This window comes from Chlorocebus sabaeus, chromosome 11, assembly GCF_047675955.1.
Source record: "Chlorocebus sabaeus isolate Y175 chromosome 11, mChlSab1.0.hap1, whole genome shotgun sequence".
In the NCBI taxonomy this organism is placed as follows: Eukaryota; Metazoa; Chordata; class Mammalia; order Primates; family Cercopithecidae; genus Chlorocebus; species Chlorocebus sabaeus.
The window spans coordinates 68,097,919-68,112,252 of NC_132914.1; the positions used below are offsets into that span (position 1 = coordinate 68,097,919).

Here is a 14,334-nt window from a genome sequence, read left to right on the forward strand (position 1 = left end):
ACTAGTATTTTAAAATTTGGGATATGCTTATTTGATTTTCATAGCATGCACTCTTCACAAATGAAGGTTTTAGAGTGATTTTTAAAAAATAGGCCAATAGTCAATTTGTACCATTTTTCTTTTTATGTTTTCTGTTCATTGGTCTTATATGCCAGCTATAGGAAATACAGGACCAATGAAAGTTTTCACATGTTAATATGATAACTCCTACAACTACTAATATTGAATATATTTGGTGTTCCAGGTTCCATGCTGCAGGGCCTTATACATTAGCTTTTTAAATGGCAGAATGTGGGTTTCAGAATAAGGTAGTCAGATCCTAGAGCCCAAACTTTTTTTGTTTGTTTTTATTGTACTACATAATATTTTTGTTGTTTCTGAAGTACAAGCATGCCATTTCAAAACATTTTTCAATCCTAAAAGGTAAGACAGTTATCTTACAAAAGTACCTTGGGTAGAATTTAGCACATCACGGGGATTTAGGAAATATTCTTTTGTGATCTCCTTCCTGTCTTAAAAGGAAATCTATTTGTCTATTCCATATGAAAGCCAATGCTTATCTTGAGAGGAAGACTTTTTATTATATTTTTGTAGCTTCAGTTAATGCTCAGATTTAGGAGTTACAAATAACATGATAAAATTTATAATTTAAGCACTCTAAATATCAGACATTCCCAGTTTGAGGAAATAAATCAAAAGTAACCAATGAATGCCTGATGGGAAATCCTGATGCTGTAGAGATACAGAGGTGCCTGGCAATGCCAAGAGCCATGCCCAAATGCTCAAGGGGACCAGGCTTGTGAGGACACATGAGAATTGCCCTAGTGAGCTTCTTAAATGTCATGGGATTTTCAGAGGCACTGAAACAGCTGCCAGATGTGTCTCTGGATTTGCATAGAGAAGGGAAGCATCATGAAAAAGTTTCTCTAACTGAATTCTGAGTTTTCTCGTGAACTACAGGTCTCCAAGGGAGTCAATCTGGAGCTATAAATAACAGGTCACCTGAGGTAAAATCAGCAGAGAGAAGAGTCCTGGAAAAGCAGGGTCAGCTGAGTAGCCTGGGTTTTAGGGGAGTGGTGAGTAGTTCCGTGAATAGGTTGTGGCTGCATGTGACCTTTCCCATTAAGTTCTTCCCATATCCATGCTCCTCCTTCTATCCCTTTACATTCAAACAGCCCTGTCTTGGCTGGTATCTGCAGAACCACAGGCAGCCTTCCACATGGACCTGCAGCCCAATAGCCTAGAAGTTCCATGGGCTACAAACGGTAAGTAGGAGAGTATCAGTTGGTCAGTAGAGCAGAAGGATGGCCAGACGAGTAGACAACAGATGGGAAGCCTAGAGACCTATGAGCAACATCCCTGGTCCATGCTTGAACTTTCCACCCTTTGTGGGTCCCTAGAGGGACTAATTAGGAAGATGTATCCTGGGACAAGTCTAGACCACCTGCTAAGCAAGGCAGTGCAGTAGGAACTAGACATTTCAGATTTATGATGTTTATGTAAATGTTACACATTTTCAGTCACAATCAGGCATATCCAAGAGAAATTTGTATTTCACATTAATTTAAGCAGAACTTGCTGAAGACATGATGCTAGAATTCATGTTTAGATAAAACTTTTAGGAAAGGCAGTGGGAGAGATATCTGCAAGGAGGTAGATGTTTTAGAGCTTCATAGTTCACTACAAACCTGCACATATGGTCAGGCTCCTGCCTATAGTATACAGATGAAAACTATCAAGAAAAGGCTACTGAAAATAAAAACACTCAGAACCCAGAATCTATCTAGGTGTGTATTCTTACTCAGTATTGGCATAAATATAAGAAGAACAAGAAATTCCTCCAAGGTACAAGTTAACCATTTATCATCTCCTTAGTCTAATCACATAATGCCTAACACCTCTATGACACTCACTAAGACTGCAGGTTTGGATATATTATCCCACTTAACTTTCAACTACTATGGAATTCTGCTAAAAAGTTATCTAGAAACATGATATTTCCACTTGTTTAAATTTTCTCTTTTCTTCTGTTTAAGCTACTTTATTTTCTTCAGGGAGAATTTTAAAAATACTACCTTGAGTCACGAAGACAAAGAAAGTAAATTGCTTATGATTTGAAAGCCATACCTTTACATTCATGGATTGATGGTCTTTCAACCTAACTCACTATGATATTATGTTTGATCATTTTTCCCAGGTAAGTGAAAGTCACCCAGTGATGAACTGATTCTGTGCACTTATTGCTTCCTTTTCTCTCCAGTATGCCTCAGGAATTGGATCATTAGTACAGTAAAATAGCTGTAGAGTCTTGCTCAGTACATAGTGTTGTACAGGCCAGTGAATCACTGTGAGATGCTTTTACTCTGTGCTCATTTAGTGCTCCTTTCCAAAGAATAGTAGTTTAGGACTGCCTGAGGTCAGTCTTCTCATTTAAGTCAGAAAATGGACATTGCTTTAGGTCTGAAAAAAAAGGAAATAAAAAATAAAATAGAAATAGGAAAAATTAATTCATATCCCCAGTGAACTTGGCATTTGCTTCAGTTCAACTAGACATAGATCTGGACTGCTGCATAATATAAACAGTTTTGCTTTGCTGTTAGTCCATGTGGCTGCAATTTTAATGGACATTAACATCTTAATATATTAAAGTCAAATGAGATTTGATTATGAGGAAAGTTTATGCAGTCATTATGAATAAAAATGATTTAAATGGAAAGTGCTAATGTTCACAATATAAATTTGCTAATTGTCTTTCTGTGGCAAATATCATTACTATAGTAGGCACTTATAGTTACATTATATGGTATAGAAGCAGTAGAAAATTTGATCTTAAAATAATATTTCAGCATTACATCTTTCTTTTTCAAAACTACTAACATCCTTCATGTTGGGAAACATCAATGCTACTCTAAATGTGTCAGCATTTGTAAATGCCTTGAAGATGAAAAATGCACTCATGGGCCAAGCAGAATCTTTCAAATCCCCTTTTAAAGGAAAAATGGCTTTCACTAGCTTTCGAATTTGGCTCACAGAACAACTTGTAAGATTTAACAATAAACTTACCATATAATATAACATCCATGTTATCTCTAATACTAATGGCAATGAATGGGCTTTTGATTTTTGATCTGATCATCTCACATAAAGTGATTTTTAAATAATTCACAAAATAGTCTCCATTCCTCAGGTGTAAGAATGTCTTCTACAAGAAAAAATGTGTGGGATCCAAAAACTTTATGATTCCATAAAGACCATATACACATAAAATGAGAGAGAAAAATGTATACAACCACTCAAATATTCAGACATGTTGTATGATGATTTGGTTTTTATTTCAGAGAGAAAAGGACGGTTGAATTATTTTTGGTCTTGATTTACTGAAGCCACTGTCTCACACTCCCACCTGGTTTTGAATGTGTAAATGTCTTATATTTGCTCTAGGTAGATAATAACCAATCAGTAATCAGGGTTAGGAGTTCTGGGTCCATTCTTTAGTGGACAACTATCATGCTATGTTGCTTATCTAACTCTCTGAGCTCTTTAAATTAAAAAAAATTAATCTCATTCTATTCTTAAGTAGTACTAGAAAATCATGCAAGAATGTCTAGACATCTAAAAGGAGTTCAGCACACAAGTACACTACAAATAACATCATGCCCATGGGACACAAACTTATCTTATGGACTATATTTAAATAGAAATTTTTCTGTCCCATCTCCATTTCCTTGTTGTCAATAAGTGTAAATTGCATTAAGAGAACAGTAGTAAAGTCAATTATCTTCTTTATGGTCATGAAGATGACATATAATCTCTTGGTCAATGTAAATTAATTTATCATAATTCATTTTACCAAATATATTTAATATATGTATTCATTAATTGAATACTTACTGATGCCATATTAGGTAACCAGCATAGTTCTAGGGAATAAGTATATAGAAATAAAGCTGCAATTGTGTTATTGTTCTCAAAAACTTCAGCATACAGGTTAAGTACATTGACAGAGGAATATACAGGGTTGAAAAGGGAAATGTAGGAGAGCTACTTGAATGAGGTGAGGCATTCAAGAAAAGAAGATTCTTGAAGTGGGCTATGCCTGATCAATATTTGAAGTTGGAGAAAGAGTCATCTAAAAAAGGAAGCAGAGTATGGGTATTTAAGAGAAGTAGAACAGTACGTGAAATGGTTTAAGACATGGCAAACTAAAGGAAATTTTGTCTTGCTTTGACATTAGTGTGCAAAGGAGGGCATGATGAAAAGACCTCATTACAAAAGACTTTGCCTTGAGTTTGGAGTTTATTCTAAAAGAAAAGGCGATAGCTGTATTAAAGAATTTTATGGAGAAAGAATATGATCAGGTATGCTTTTTAAGAGTTTCACCTCTGACATTATTATGAAGAATAAATTTGATAGGAGGTCAACACAAGATATTATGTGAGAAATAAGGATCTGTCCCAAGGCAGTGACATGAACATGGAGAGTAGAGAAGACCTTATGAGAAGAGTTGGTAACCTTTAAGATGAAAGTAGCAAAGGGAGGATCTAGGATGAATTATTCGTTTCAGACCTGGGTCATTGTGAGGAATCCTAGTGTTATTCACAATATTAGGGAATGTTTATAAGAGTAATTGTGATGAGAAGTGTTGAGTAAAAACAGTTGAATATAAGACTATTGTGGGGTCAGGCACTGTGGCTGACACCTGTAATCCCAGCACTCTCTGAGGTTGAGGCAGGAGGACTGCTTGAGCCCAGGAGGTCGAGGCTGCAGGGAACCATGATTGCACCGCTGCACTCAAGCTTGGGCGACAGAGTGAGGCCCTTTCTCTAACAACAATAACAACAAAAAGATTACTATGGAATATACAATGACTTCTAGGTAATTTTAAATATAGAACCAGAGTTCAGGAGAGATAACTGAGATGGAAATGTGGATTTTGGAATCTTTGACATGCATGTCTGAGTATAATTATCCAGGGAGATTGTATACAGAGAAAAATAACAAAAAATCAATGAGAAGATGTAGAGAGCACTGACCATTAAATAATACACAGCAGAAGACCTAAAAGTACAAACTGAGAAATGGCTGGAGAGATAAGAGGGAAGCTAGGGAGTAATGACTGTCTGTGGAAGTCAAGTGAGGAAAAATTTTAAAATTTGGAAAGGAGTCAAAATAGATGAGTACTATGGAAATGCATTGATAACAAGAATGTACATTATAATGACCTATTTAATTATGTTCAACCATAGAATGATAGGATGAGGACTGAAGTTGATAGAGAAGTAGGGGAGAAATAAAGAAGAAAAGGCTGAATGTGCATAATGCATCCCAGAATTTTTACAAGGTGTTAGGCAAGATGTGATTTTCAATGGAATATGCGAGGGGCTAGTCTATTGGAGGTGCTAGAAATATGTCATTTCAAATATACATATTCCTATGTCTCTTAAGTACCTAAGAAGCAAATCGGTTTTTTCTAGTGCATTAGACTCTCTGTTTGTAAATTTGCTGATCCCTGTAGCCATTCCTACATGTACAAGGCATTTCACTGAGAAGTGAAAATGTAGCCAACAGCAAAGCATTTAGGCTGCACAACATCTGGCAATCAGTTTGAAAGACTTTTTTCACTGAGTTGATTAGTAGCTCTGGTCTAACACAAACCCATCCTTTATTGCCCTTCAGTTCACAATGACAGCAAAATCTGTTAGAGAGAGTATGTTTTGGGGGCATGTGAGGCAACATGAGTTTTGGACAAATGAGCTCCATTTAAGTCCATTCTGGAAGTGGCTAAGTTGACTATGTGTGTTTTTTCTGGGTGTTAAGAAGATATTAAATGCAAAAAGAAGAGACCAGAAATATCACTGTATCGTTATTTATTTAACATATTTATTTAATCTTTAGAAAGATTTTATGTCAGGAACTGCCCCCAGGTACTACGTAGCCCAAGATCTCCAATACATGTAACAATAAACAAAACAGGCAAAAATATGTGCCCTAAATGGGCTTACATTTTAATACAGAGAGGGGAAACTACAATAAACAAAAGTAAAATAAATTGTATGTTAAGTGGTGAAGACCTCTGGGGAAAAAATATTTAATAAACAGGGAAAGGGTGCTAGAATTTTTATCTGGGTGATGGGGGTAAGGGAAGATGAAATATGAAATAGGATAACCCCACTAAGAAGGTAATATTTAATTAAAGACCTAAAATTATTGTGGGATTAAGTTATGGAGATACCTGGAGAAAGAAGAAAGCAAAAGAGTATGAAAGGGTGAGTGCCTGGCATCTTCTAGAAACAGAAGGATAAATATGGCTGGAGAGAGATTAAAAAAAGAAGAAAGTAGTGAGAGATAATATCATAGAAATAATGTGAAGAGAGACTCTAGACCATTGTAAGGTCTATATTGAGTGATTTTCAATAGGAAAAACAAATTCTAGAGTTCTAAGGAACATCTTAAAATCTTAAAATATATCATTTACCTGTTAGTCTATCCTTTCTTTTGAGGGTGGTACTTCTGCAAATCACCTCCCAGATCTTCTTGGCACCATCATAGAATACCTTTCTTCTCAGAGACTAGAGAAATTGACTATGCACTTCTCTGAGAGTGAAGAGATAGTTTCAGGAGATACACTGAAGGCAGTCTTTGTGCCATTCAAAAAGGCTGATAGTGAGAGCAACACGGAAATTTGAAAGAACCTTTTCCAGAATTCAAAGAGAAAGCAATGGATTGAAATCAGTTTCTGTATTTTGTTAGCAAAACATTTCCTAGGAAAAAGAAAGCTTTCACATGAGAATTTTTGATATATCTCAAAAATGTACTCTTTTGCAACTAAAATACAACCCTATAAATAATATCTCCTCAAACGGAATATGCTTCTTTGGACAAAGAAAGAGGAGAAATGCTGAAGAAAATAAGCTCTGTGGATCTTCCACATAATATTTTTTTACCATTCATATTATTGCGATGGCTTTTAATTGGCTTCTTGAATATTCCTGAAGTGGTATTTTCAACTGGAGTTTATATATTAAACTGGTTCACAGAAAGAGTAAAGAATAAGGACAGTTAGGTAAAAAGTATTTCACACCACTAACTTAATCAATGGTGGCCTCACCTATTGTAGAACCAGTGTATAATTTTATACAGTAAGCAGCCACGAGTCTGGAAACCTGGGCTTTTATCCTGACTATGCTATTAACTACCATTTTAATACTCTAGATCTTCATTTTCTCACCTGTAAAATAAGCAGTTGAATGGACAATAACCACAGCTTCCTTGTTAGGCAATCTATAAAAATTGGCTGCCATGGGTAGAGTTGTGTCCAGCTTCTCTAACAAGAACCGAGCTTAGTAATCCTTTAGTGTTAATTTACCCAGAGATGCCACTTACACAGCACTGTACCCACTCCTCATTTTTCTCCCACAGCTATTATAGACCACATACTTCTCCCTAGCCAGAATTCAGCGTCAAAATCTTCTTTTTTCCCCTGACAGTGTCTTAGGCAACCATAACCAAAATAATGGGAGATGGCACTCAAATTGCAAGCAATTTGCTACTTATCATTAGGGGCATGGTTATATTGAAGGCAACAGTTCCTAGTATAGCTAAAAAGAACACTTACATCCCATCAACCCTTTCCTCCCATCTCTAAAGCATTATAAGATGTCATCAGTTTCACCAGCATAAAGCAGTTGCTGATACCCCGGGCATAACCAAAATGGATCAATTAGGTTTACAATTAAAGAGACGTAAATGTTAGAATTCATTTCCCTTCTTTATGAAGTCGGCCTCTGTCCTGAGAGAAAAGTCTTCCACAAAAGTAACAAACTCACACCTTCAACAAGTAGAGATATTAGTGATTTCTTCATCTTTGTCATCCTGTCCACTTATTTTGTTAATCTCCAAATGTATAGAAGCTTAGACCAAGGAGCTATGTTTGTTTCAGTTCTGATGAAAAGCCCTAACAGTGTCATTAGATAAGTGTGGTAAATTTTAATCTGATGACAGCTTGTGACCCACAAATTGCTGTTTAAAATTAAAATGCATTTAAAATAAAACTGGCAAGAGAACTATAATATTAAACTTGCAATCTGTTGTGATAAAACACCGATATATTTCACCATATTAAATATGAATACAATGAATATTCAGCATCTTGCAATTGAAATATAAAAATGCCCTTAAATGCATTGTCTTATTAAATTAAAATTGGTTGATTAATCTTACTTTTTATCTTTGTTTTGCAGTTAAAAAGTTGAAGTAGAGATGGATTGGATTGGCTTTGGTAATACACCCTTTGGCAGAGTTCCAGGTATAATCCAGGGCTACAAGCTTTTAGGTTTCTCATTTGATGAGCAAAAGTCCTCTATTTTTCTCATCCCAAATATTCATCTACAGTAAATTAAGACATGTTTTTCACATGCTTAAGTTTATTTATAACTTTTAAGATATAATTACTCAAGGTGTATTAAATGTTATCTTTAAACTTTTTTATATGTTAGTTTTGAAAAAAATGACTACACTGATATTGTTGGCAGACCAACTAAATCATTGCTAACTTAGTAAGAATTGAGATTTTTCTGTAATGAATGTTTGTATCAGTCTATTATTAAGCAATACTGTAAATAAAACTCAACCCAATGTGTATGTTTTTGTCCCACATTTCAGCATTGAAGAATCGTATGTGGTAATGAAAGAACTCACTACAGCTGTTTGCAAATAATTTAATAATCAAGTCATAGCTATTTTCTGGTTTTCAAAATGTACCAAAGAACTATTGAAAACCCCACAATATAACATCATAATTATAACAATTAACATGTGTATTTAATAATAGCTTTAATAACCCTATGCATTATTTGCTCAAAAGATTCATGATACATTTAAATAATAGCATTAGCTGGAATAAGAAAGAACCATATTTCACTCCCACTATTGTACACAGAGCACAAAATTCACCCACTCTTTTTAAAAAGATACCGCAAGGATTGTAATTTCAAACAATTATTTTTACTCATTACCCCTAGAACATAGTATACACTCAGCAAATGTTGGTTGAAGGAATGAATGGATATGTGTGATTGGATGAGAAGCACACTCAGGGAAAATGCCTAATCTCTGGTTGTTACAGGACTGCTGCATGGACAACTGCTGTCACAGTAGGGTTTCTAAAATATCTCTGCCGTATTTTATTTCGGTTCATGTGTGTGTGACAATGATAAGGAATTCAGCCCAGCAAGTCCTCTGCATAAAATAGAGGTGCTATGTATCCAGAAAGCAGGGACACCACATATAATATCTCTCAGGTACTTCTCAAGGTTTGCTTCCACACGAGACTTGATATTGATTCTGGTGCCTCAAATCTATTTATATTTGGGAGCAGTCTCACTGTTACTCTTGGTTACACCTTATCAAATCTGTCCTAGGGACAGTGCCTACCCCAGGGTTGGAACTGTAATTTTTTTTTTTAATTTATTTATTTTTTAGTGCCAGCGGACGCTAGCCATGGTGCTGAAAGAGACAAGAGGATTCTATTTGAAACCTTTCCTTCCTCTTATTGGTTTAGAAAATTCGAGTGACAAGAGCAGGGGCCAAAGGAGCCTGGAGCAGCATCACTAATGTGAACCATGTATTTCGATCTTTTGGGCGGAGATGTGGTCCATCAGGTTACAGCCAATGCCTTCCTATGGGCGCTCGCTAGACCAAGAGACCTTATGAATGTAGCCGCTGCAGTAGAAAAGCTTACATCCAGCAGAATGTCTTGTCCCTCTCCTGAAAAATTGACAGTTAAGTGCATAGCCTAGAAACAAGAACAGGGAATCTAGACGGAGGGGAGGCGAAGGGGGGAGCAAACCTGCATTCATATTGAAAATGATCACTACTTTCGTGTAAGGTAAAGAAAAATCAAGATCTAATTTTAGCTTAAGTTTTCGGCCTCAGTTTTCCAACAGGTGCACGACTCCCTCACCCCTTTCCTGTCAGGTACTGTCCTGCTTTACCTTTTTAGAAAGGCTTTCTTCGCAAGGCAAGCTTTTCCTAGAGTCCTTAAGCATGTGCAGTTGCCCATCTCATGCACAGCTCCGGCTCTACGCCTGGCAACCCCTTACCTGCAGTGTGAAGATTAAGGAGCAGGCACAGCGCAGGGAAGCCGACTGCTCTCCACATAGTGTTTGCATTGAGAGGTGGAGGAGAAACTCCACCACGACCCCTCTTCAGGTAAAGTACTATTAGAAAGAGCCACCGCCAAGGGTCTTCTAGTCTCCGGGATTCGTTCGCAGGTCCTCGGCTGGGGTTTGCAGAGCAGTCAGTCTGTGGCGCCGACAGAAACCAGCACCGGCTTCAACCTCCCTAAGAGAGGGAGAGAGGAAGAAGAGTAGGAGGTTGCGGGCAAGGGGAACAGAAGCGCTCAGAGGCGGCAAATGCCTGGCCTTCTGGACACCCAGAAGCCAAGGCGGAGACGTCAGGGTGGACTCCGCGCCAGCCCAGCAGCCCAGCAGCAGCGCCGCGGCTACTGAGCATGCCCAGCGCCGGCCCTCACGAGGCACCGGAGTTTCAAAGTGAAATTCCGCTTCTCCGGGTCTTAGCGGCGGCTTGGAGCAGAGTAGGCTCCATCGCTGGGGTGGTGGTGGTGAGGGGCGGGGGAAGGGGGAACTGCGGGGGAGGCGCTTGCTGTGGTTACTAGGGACCCAGCGTCCATCAAAAATCCGAGGCTGGGGTGTAGCTGAGTGAGAGTAGATGGGGGTATGACCAGAGAAGCCAGAGGAGGGAGCTGATGACAGCGTCAACCATGCCACCCACCCTACTCTTTCCCCAAATCTTGATTTACAAGTGGACCGAGCTCACTGCCTAGAATTGGCATTTGCAGATTGACCAGCTTCCCAGGACTCGCCTACAGGAATTAGAGGTGTCTTCCACTACTGAGCATTCTGGCTGCTTGGGGGAAGCGTTCCCAAGGCAGCTTGCTTGGTGTAAGCAGTAACCATGTATCTCGCGGGCGCCTTCATCCTTCCTACAGCTTCCGCCTCTTTGCTTCTCTTTCCACTCTTTCCAGCTCAATCCCTCTGTTTAAACTTTCTTCTGACTCAGGTCCTCACAGTGTGACAGAAAGAAGTGAGACGATACTTTTAGACTAGTAGAATATATCCATGTGATTGAAGCAAAAGAAGACACCTTTTTGTTTCGTGGGGGTAATTATCTTTAGTTTCCCTTTTACTCTTTATGGTGAAAGATAATAGATCACTTCAGTGCCGGGGCTCATCTGGCCCAGCTCTGTGGGTCTAGGGAGGCTACCACAGTCTGCCTAATGTAGATGGTTTTTTATACCCCCATCTAAGTCTTTGGAATGTGGAAAGCGTTATTAGTCATGGCTAATTGCCGCTAGTCAAGTCAAGAAGTCCCTCAGCTAGACTTCTCTCTTTTAACTATCCCAGGGCCACTGCCCTTTCTGCCTCTGTGTCTTCATGGATGTTATTGCCTCTTTCCTATTTTCCTCCACTTGCACCACCACCACACTAGAGTTTTCGAAGGTGTAATGTTGGTCTCACTTTTCCAGAAAGCTCTAACTCTAACTAACTCTAGATTATAGTGATCTTTCTCTTCCATAACACTTGTTTAGCAATGCCTCATATTATTCTTTCAGACAGTTCGTTTATCTGTGGTTTGTTTTACAGCACATTGAAGGCTCCATAAGAACTGCTGAATTTTGGATTCCATTAAATTGAATAAAGTTGTCCTAGCCAAATAATTGGGGCTAACGAGTGCTCATTGAGTTGAGCTGCACATCTCATTCAGTGCTTTCTTTCTCCATCCTCTGTGAATTGAGACAACTAATGGGAAATAGGCTATCCACCAGAGCTTAAATTAGATGGGACCTTGCAAGATCAGAAAGCCCAGACGGTACCATTTATATCTTTTATGATTTATGTCAGCTTCAGCTCTGAGAGCAAGGCCAGGAAGCACTCCAACAAGTGGAAGAGGGAGACAATGAGATGTATTTTTAATAACTTGACAGGCCTTCTCTGCTGAAAATAGAGACATATGCAGTCCCTCTCTAGCAAGTGCTGTACCCCCTACTCCCCCATGTGTGTGGCACACTCCATTTCTGTGGCACTATCATTTCACCCCAAACCACTCTAAGCTGCAACCTCTTCTCCTATTCCTGATTCACTGTCCTCCATTTTACTTTTCTACTTACATATCACTTTCTAACAAACCAAAATAATTACTTATAAAATCCATTGTTTAGTATCTATTTCCTTACTCCCCCAAAAATGGAATTTGAACTCCAACGGTGAAGAACTTTGATGATTTTATTCACTGATACATTCCCAACTCCCTAGAACAATGCCTCATGCAAAATAGATACTCAAAAATGAATGAAATTATAATCGTTGATAAAGTTCAATACTGACAATTAACTCTTTGAAATTCTTACTGAATCAAACTTTGAGATAATTTATTTAGCAGTCTGTAAAGCTTAGAAGAGTAACTCTTCTCGTCTAACATCTGGTACTAGAACTGCTGCAGGGCTGGAGGTTAGGGAAAAACAATTGTATCCCACTTACAATAGGTCTATTATTCTTATTTTTTTGTTTCCTAAAATAACTAACTATCAAACTTACATAGGTCTCCAAGAATAAAATGTACTTACTTATGGTAATGAAACAATGCTGCAGTAATGTTCTGAACCCCTTCCCTTTCCACAGGTAATTCCACCATTTATTGGTGGGGCATTTAAAATTTCCATTATTATAATTGACTATGACTTTGCCAAAAAGCATCCTGCTGGCAATGTATTTTGCCCAGGGCTACAGGTAGCTGAATTATTAAACTATGCATGAAAATTCCTTTAGCAGCAAAATGTTCCCATTTCCAATTTGGCCGGATATATCATTAGAATAGTTAGTTCAGCATGGTAAAAATAACCCTGAGTGGGCTGTAATTTTGGTGACTAGACATTCATTATTAATTTACTTAAAAATGATAAAGTAACAAAAAAGGTCATATGCCTATGTGAGTCAATCTAATATCATACTTGTAATAGCTTCAATTCCCTTTTTCACTAATTGGCTAATTCACTCGTTGCTGTTCATGAAGCCAAACAGCAATGAGTGAATTAGCCAATTAGTGAAAAAGTCAACCACTTAACTCATTCAGAAATATTCTGAGTCGATAGGTGCTGTTTTTCCCTAACTGTGATCTAATACTAGTAAAGGTGACTTGGTGTTTTGGAATAAAATCTTCGTTAAAATGCTGCATCAGGGTTTTCAAAAGTTAGTTGTAATTCAAAGAAGCATGGAAATTACTATGAGAGAACCATACAAATTAATAGTGGCCTACAGAGCTATGTCAGAAAAGAATCGTTTACATTTGACAAGAGAAATTAAAAATATCATATGGACTTTTCCTCCACATAAGATGCATCATTTCTTTTCCTTATGAGGTGAGTCTCGGAGAAAATTTACACAAGAAAGAAGCCTTTCAGAGCCTGCCCTCAAACTGGATTTGATCATTATGAGCATCCATATTTACTTCTCTATAAATGGGTGAAAATTATTCATGTCAGCCATCTTTCCTTAAGATACTTTAAATTGAGAAATCAGATCCATTGATTGCAAGGATCTCCTACTTCACTTATTTAGGTTACTATTATTTTAAGTATAATTATGGCTAACATTGTGCTTCCTGTGTGCCAGGCTCTATTCTAAGCATTTAGATGTCCTATTTAAACATTATCATATTTCTACAAGAGGGTACTATAATGATCTCATTTTAGAGATAAGACAGTTGAGGCATGGAGAAGTAACTTGCCCAAAATCAGGTAGTAAGTAATCAGTTAAAAAGTAAATTGATAGAATTAAGACGTACCTCTGATAATTTGATACCAAACTACTATATTACACTACCTCTAATAACACACACACACGTGCACACATGCACACACACACTCAGTTGTAGGTGGCTCACTAGAATTAGATGATTAGATCAGGGCTGGGCAGGAGATACCTGACCCCACAGTAAAGTTCTGTGGTGAGGAACACTCATAGGCGATTATCTCCAGGAGAATGAGAGACACGCTTGTGGCAGTCGACTCTGGGCCCTACCATCTAGTGAACAAAGACAGCAAGTAAAATCATGCTTAGAGGAACTGTGTTAGAAAGACGCTTCAGAGGGAAAGGAGAATAATGAAGGAAATGATTTCTTCTATGGAGGGTGGGAGCAGAGGAGGGGATGGGCAGCGGGCAAGAAACCGGTGGGCAACAGGAAATCAACTGAGTCTGGCTGGATAAGTAGGTTCTGACTGCTCTACATAAAGAGAAAGGCCATGGAATTGTGTGAGCC

At 38.0% G+C, this 14,334-nt stretch overlaps 1 protein-coding gene across 2 annotated transcripts in view; it reads right to left on the bottom strand.

The window, feature by feature from the left end:
- Window positions 1-10,558, bottom strand: part of PTPRR (protein tyrosine phosphatase receptor type R) — a 283,354-nt gene extending 272,796 nt beyond the window's left edge. Inside the window, exon 1 of one of the 2 annotated variants that reach the window (XM_008004011.3) lies at window positions 10,101-10,554. In XM_008004011.3, the coding sequence (XP_008002202.3) occupies window positions 10,101-10,158 (58 nt within the window). In that variant the 5' untranslated portion in view covers window positions 10,159-10,554. Of the gene's footprint in view, window positions 1-10,100 lie in introns of both variants that reach the window. The other variant, XM_008004012.3, reaches the window with a different exon arrangement.
- Window positions 10,559-14,334: the final 3,776 nt, after the last annotated feature.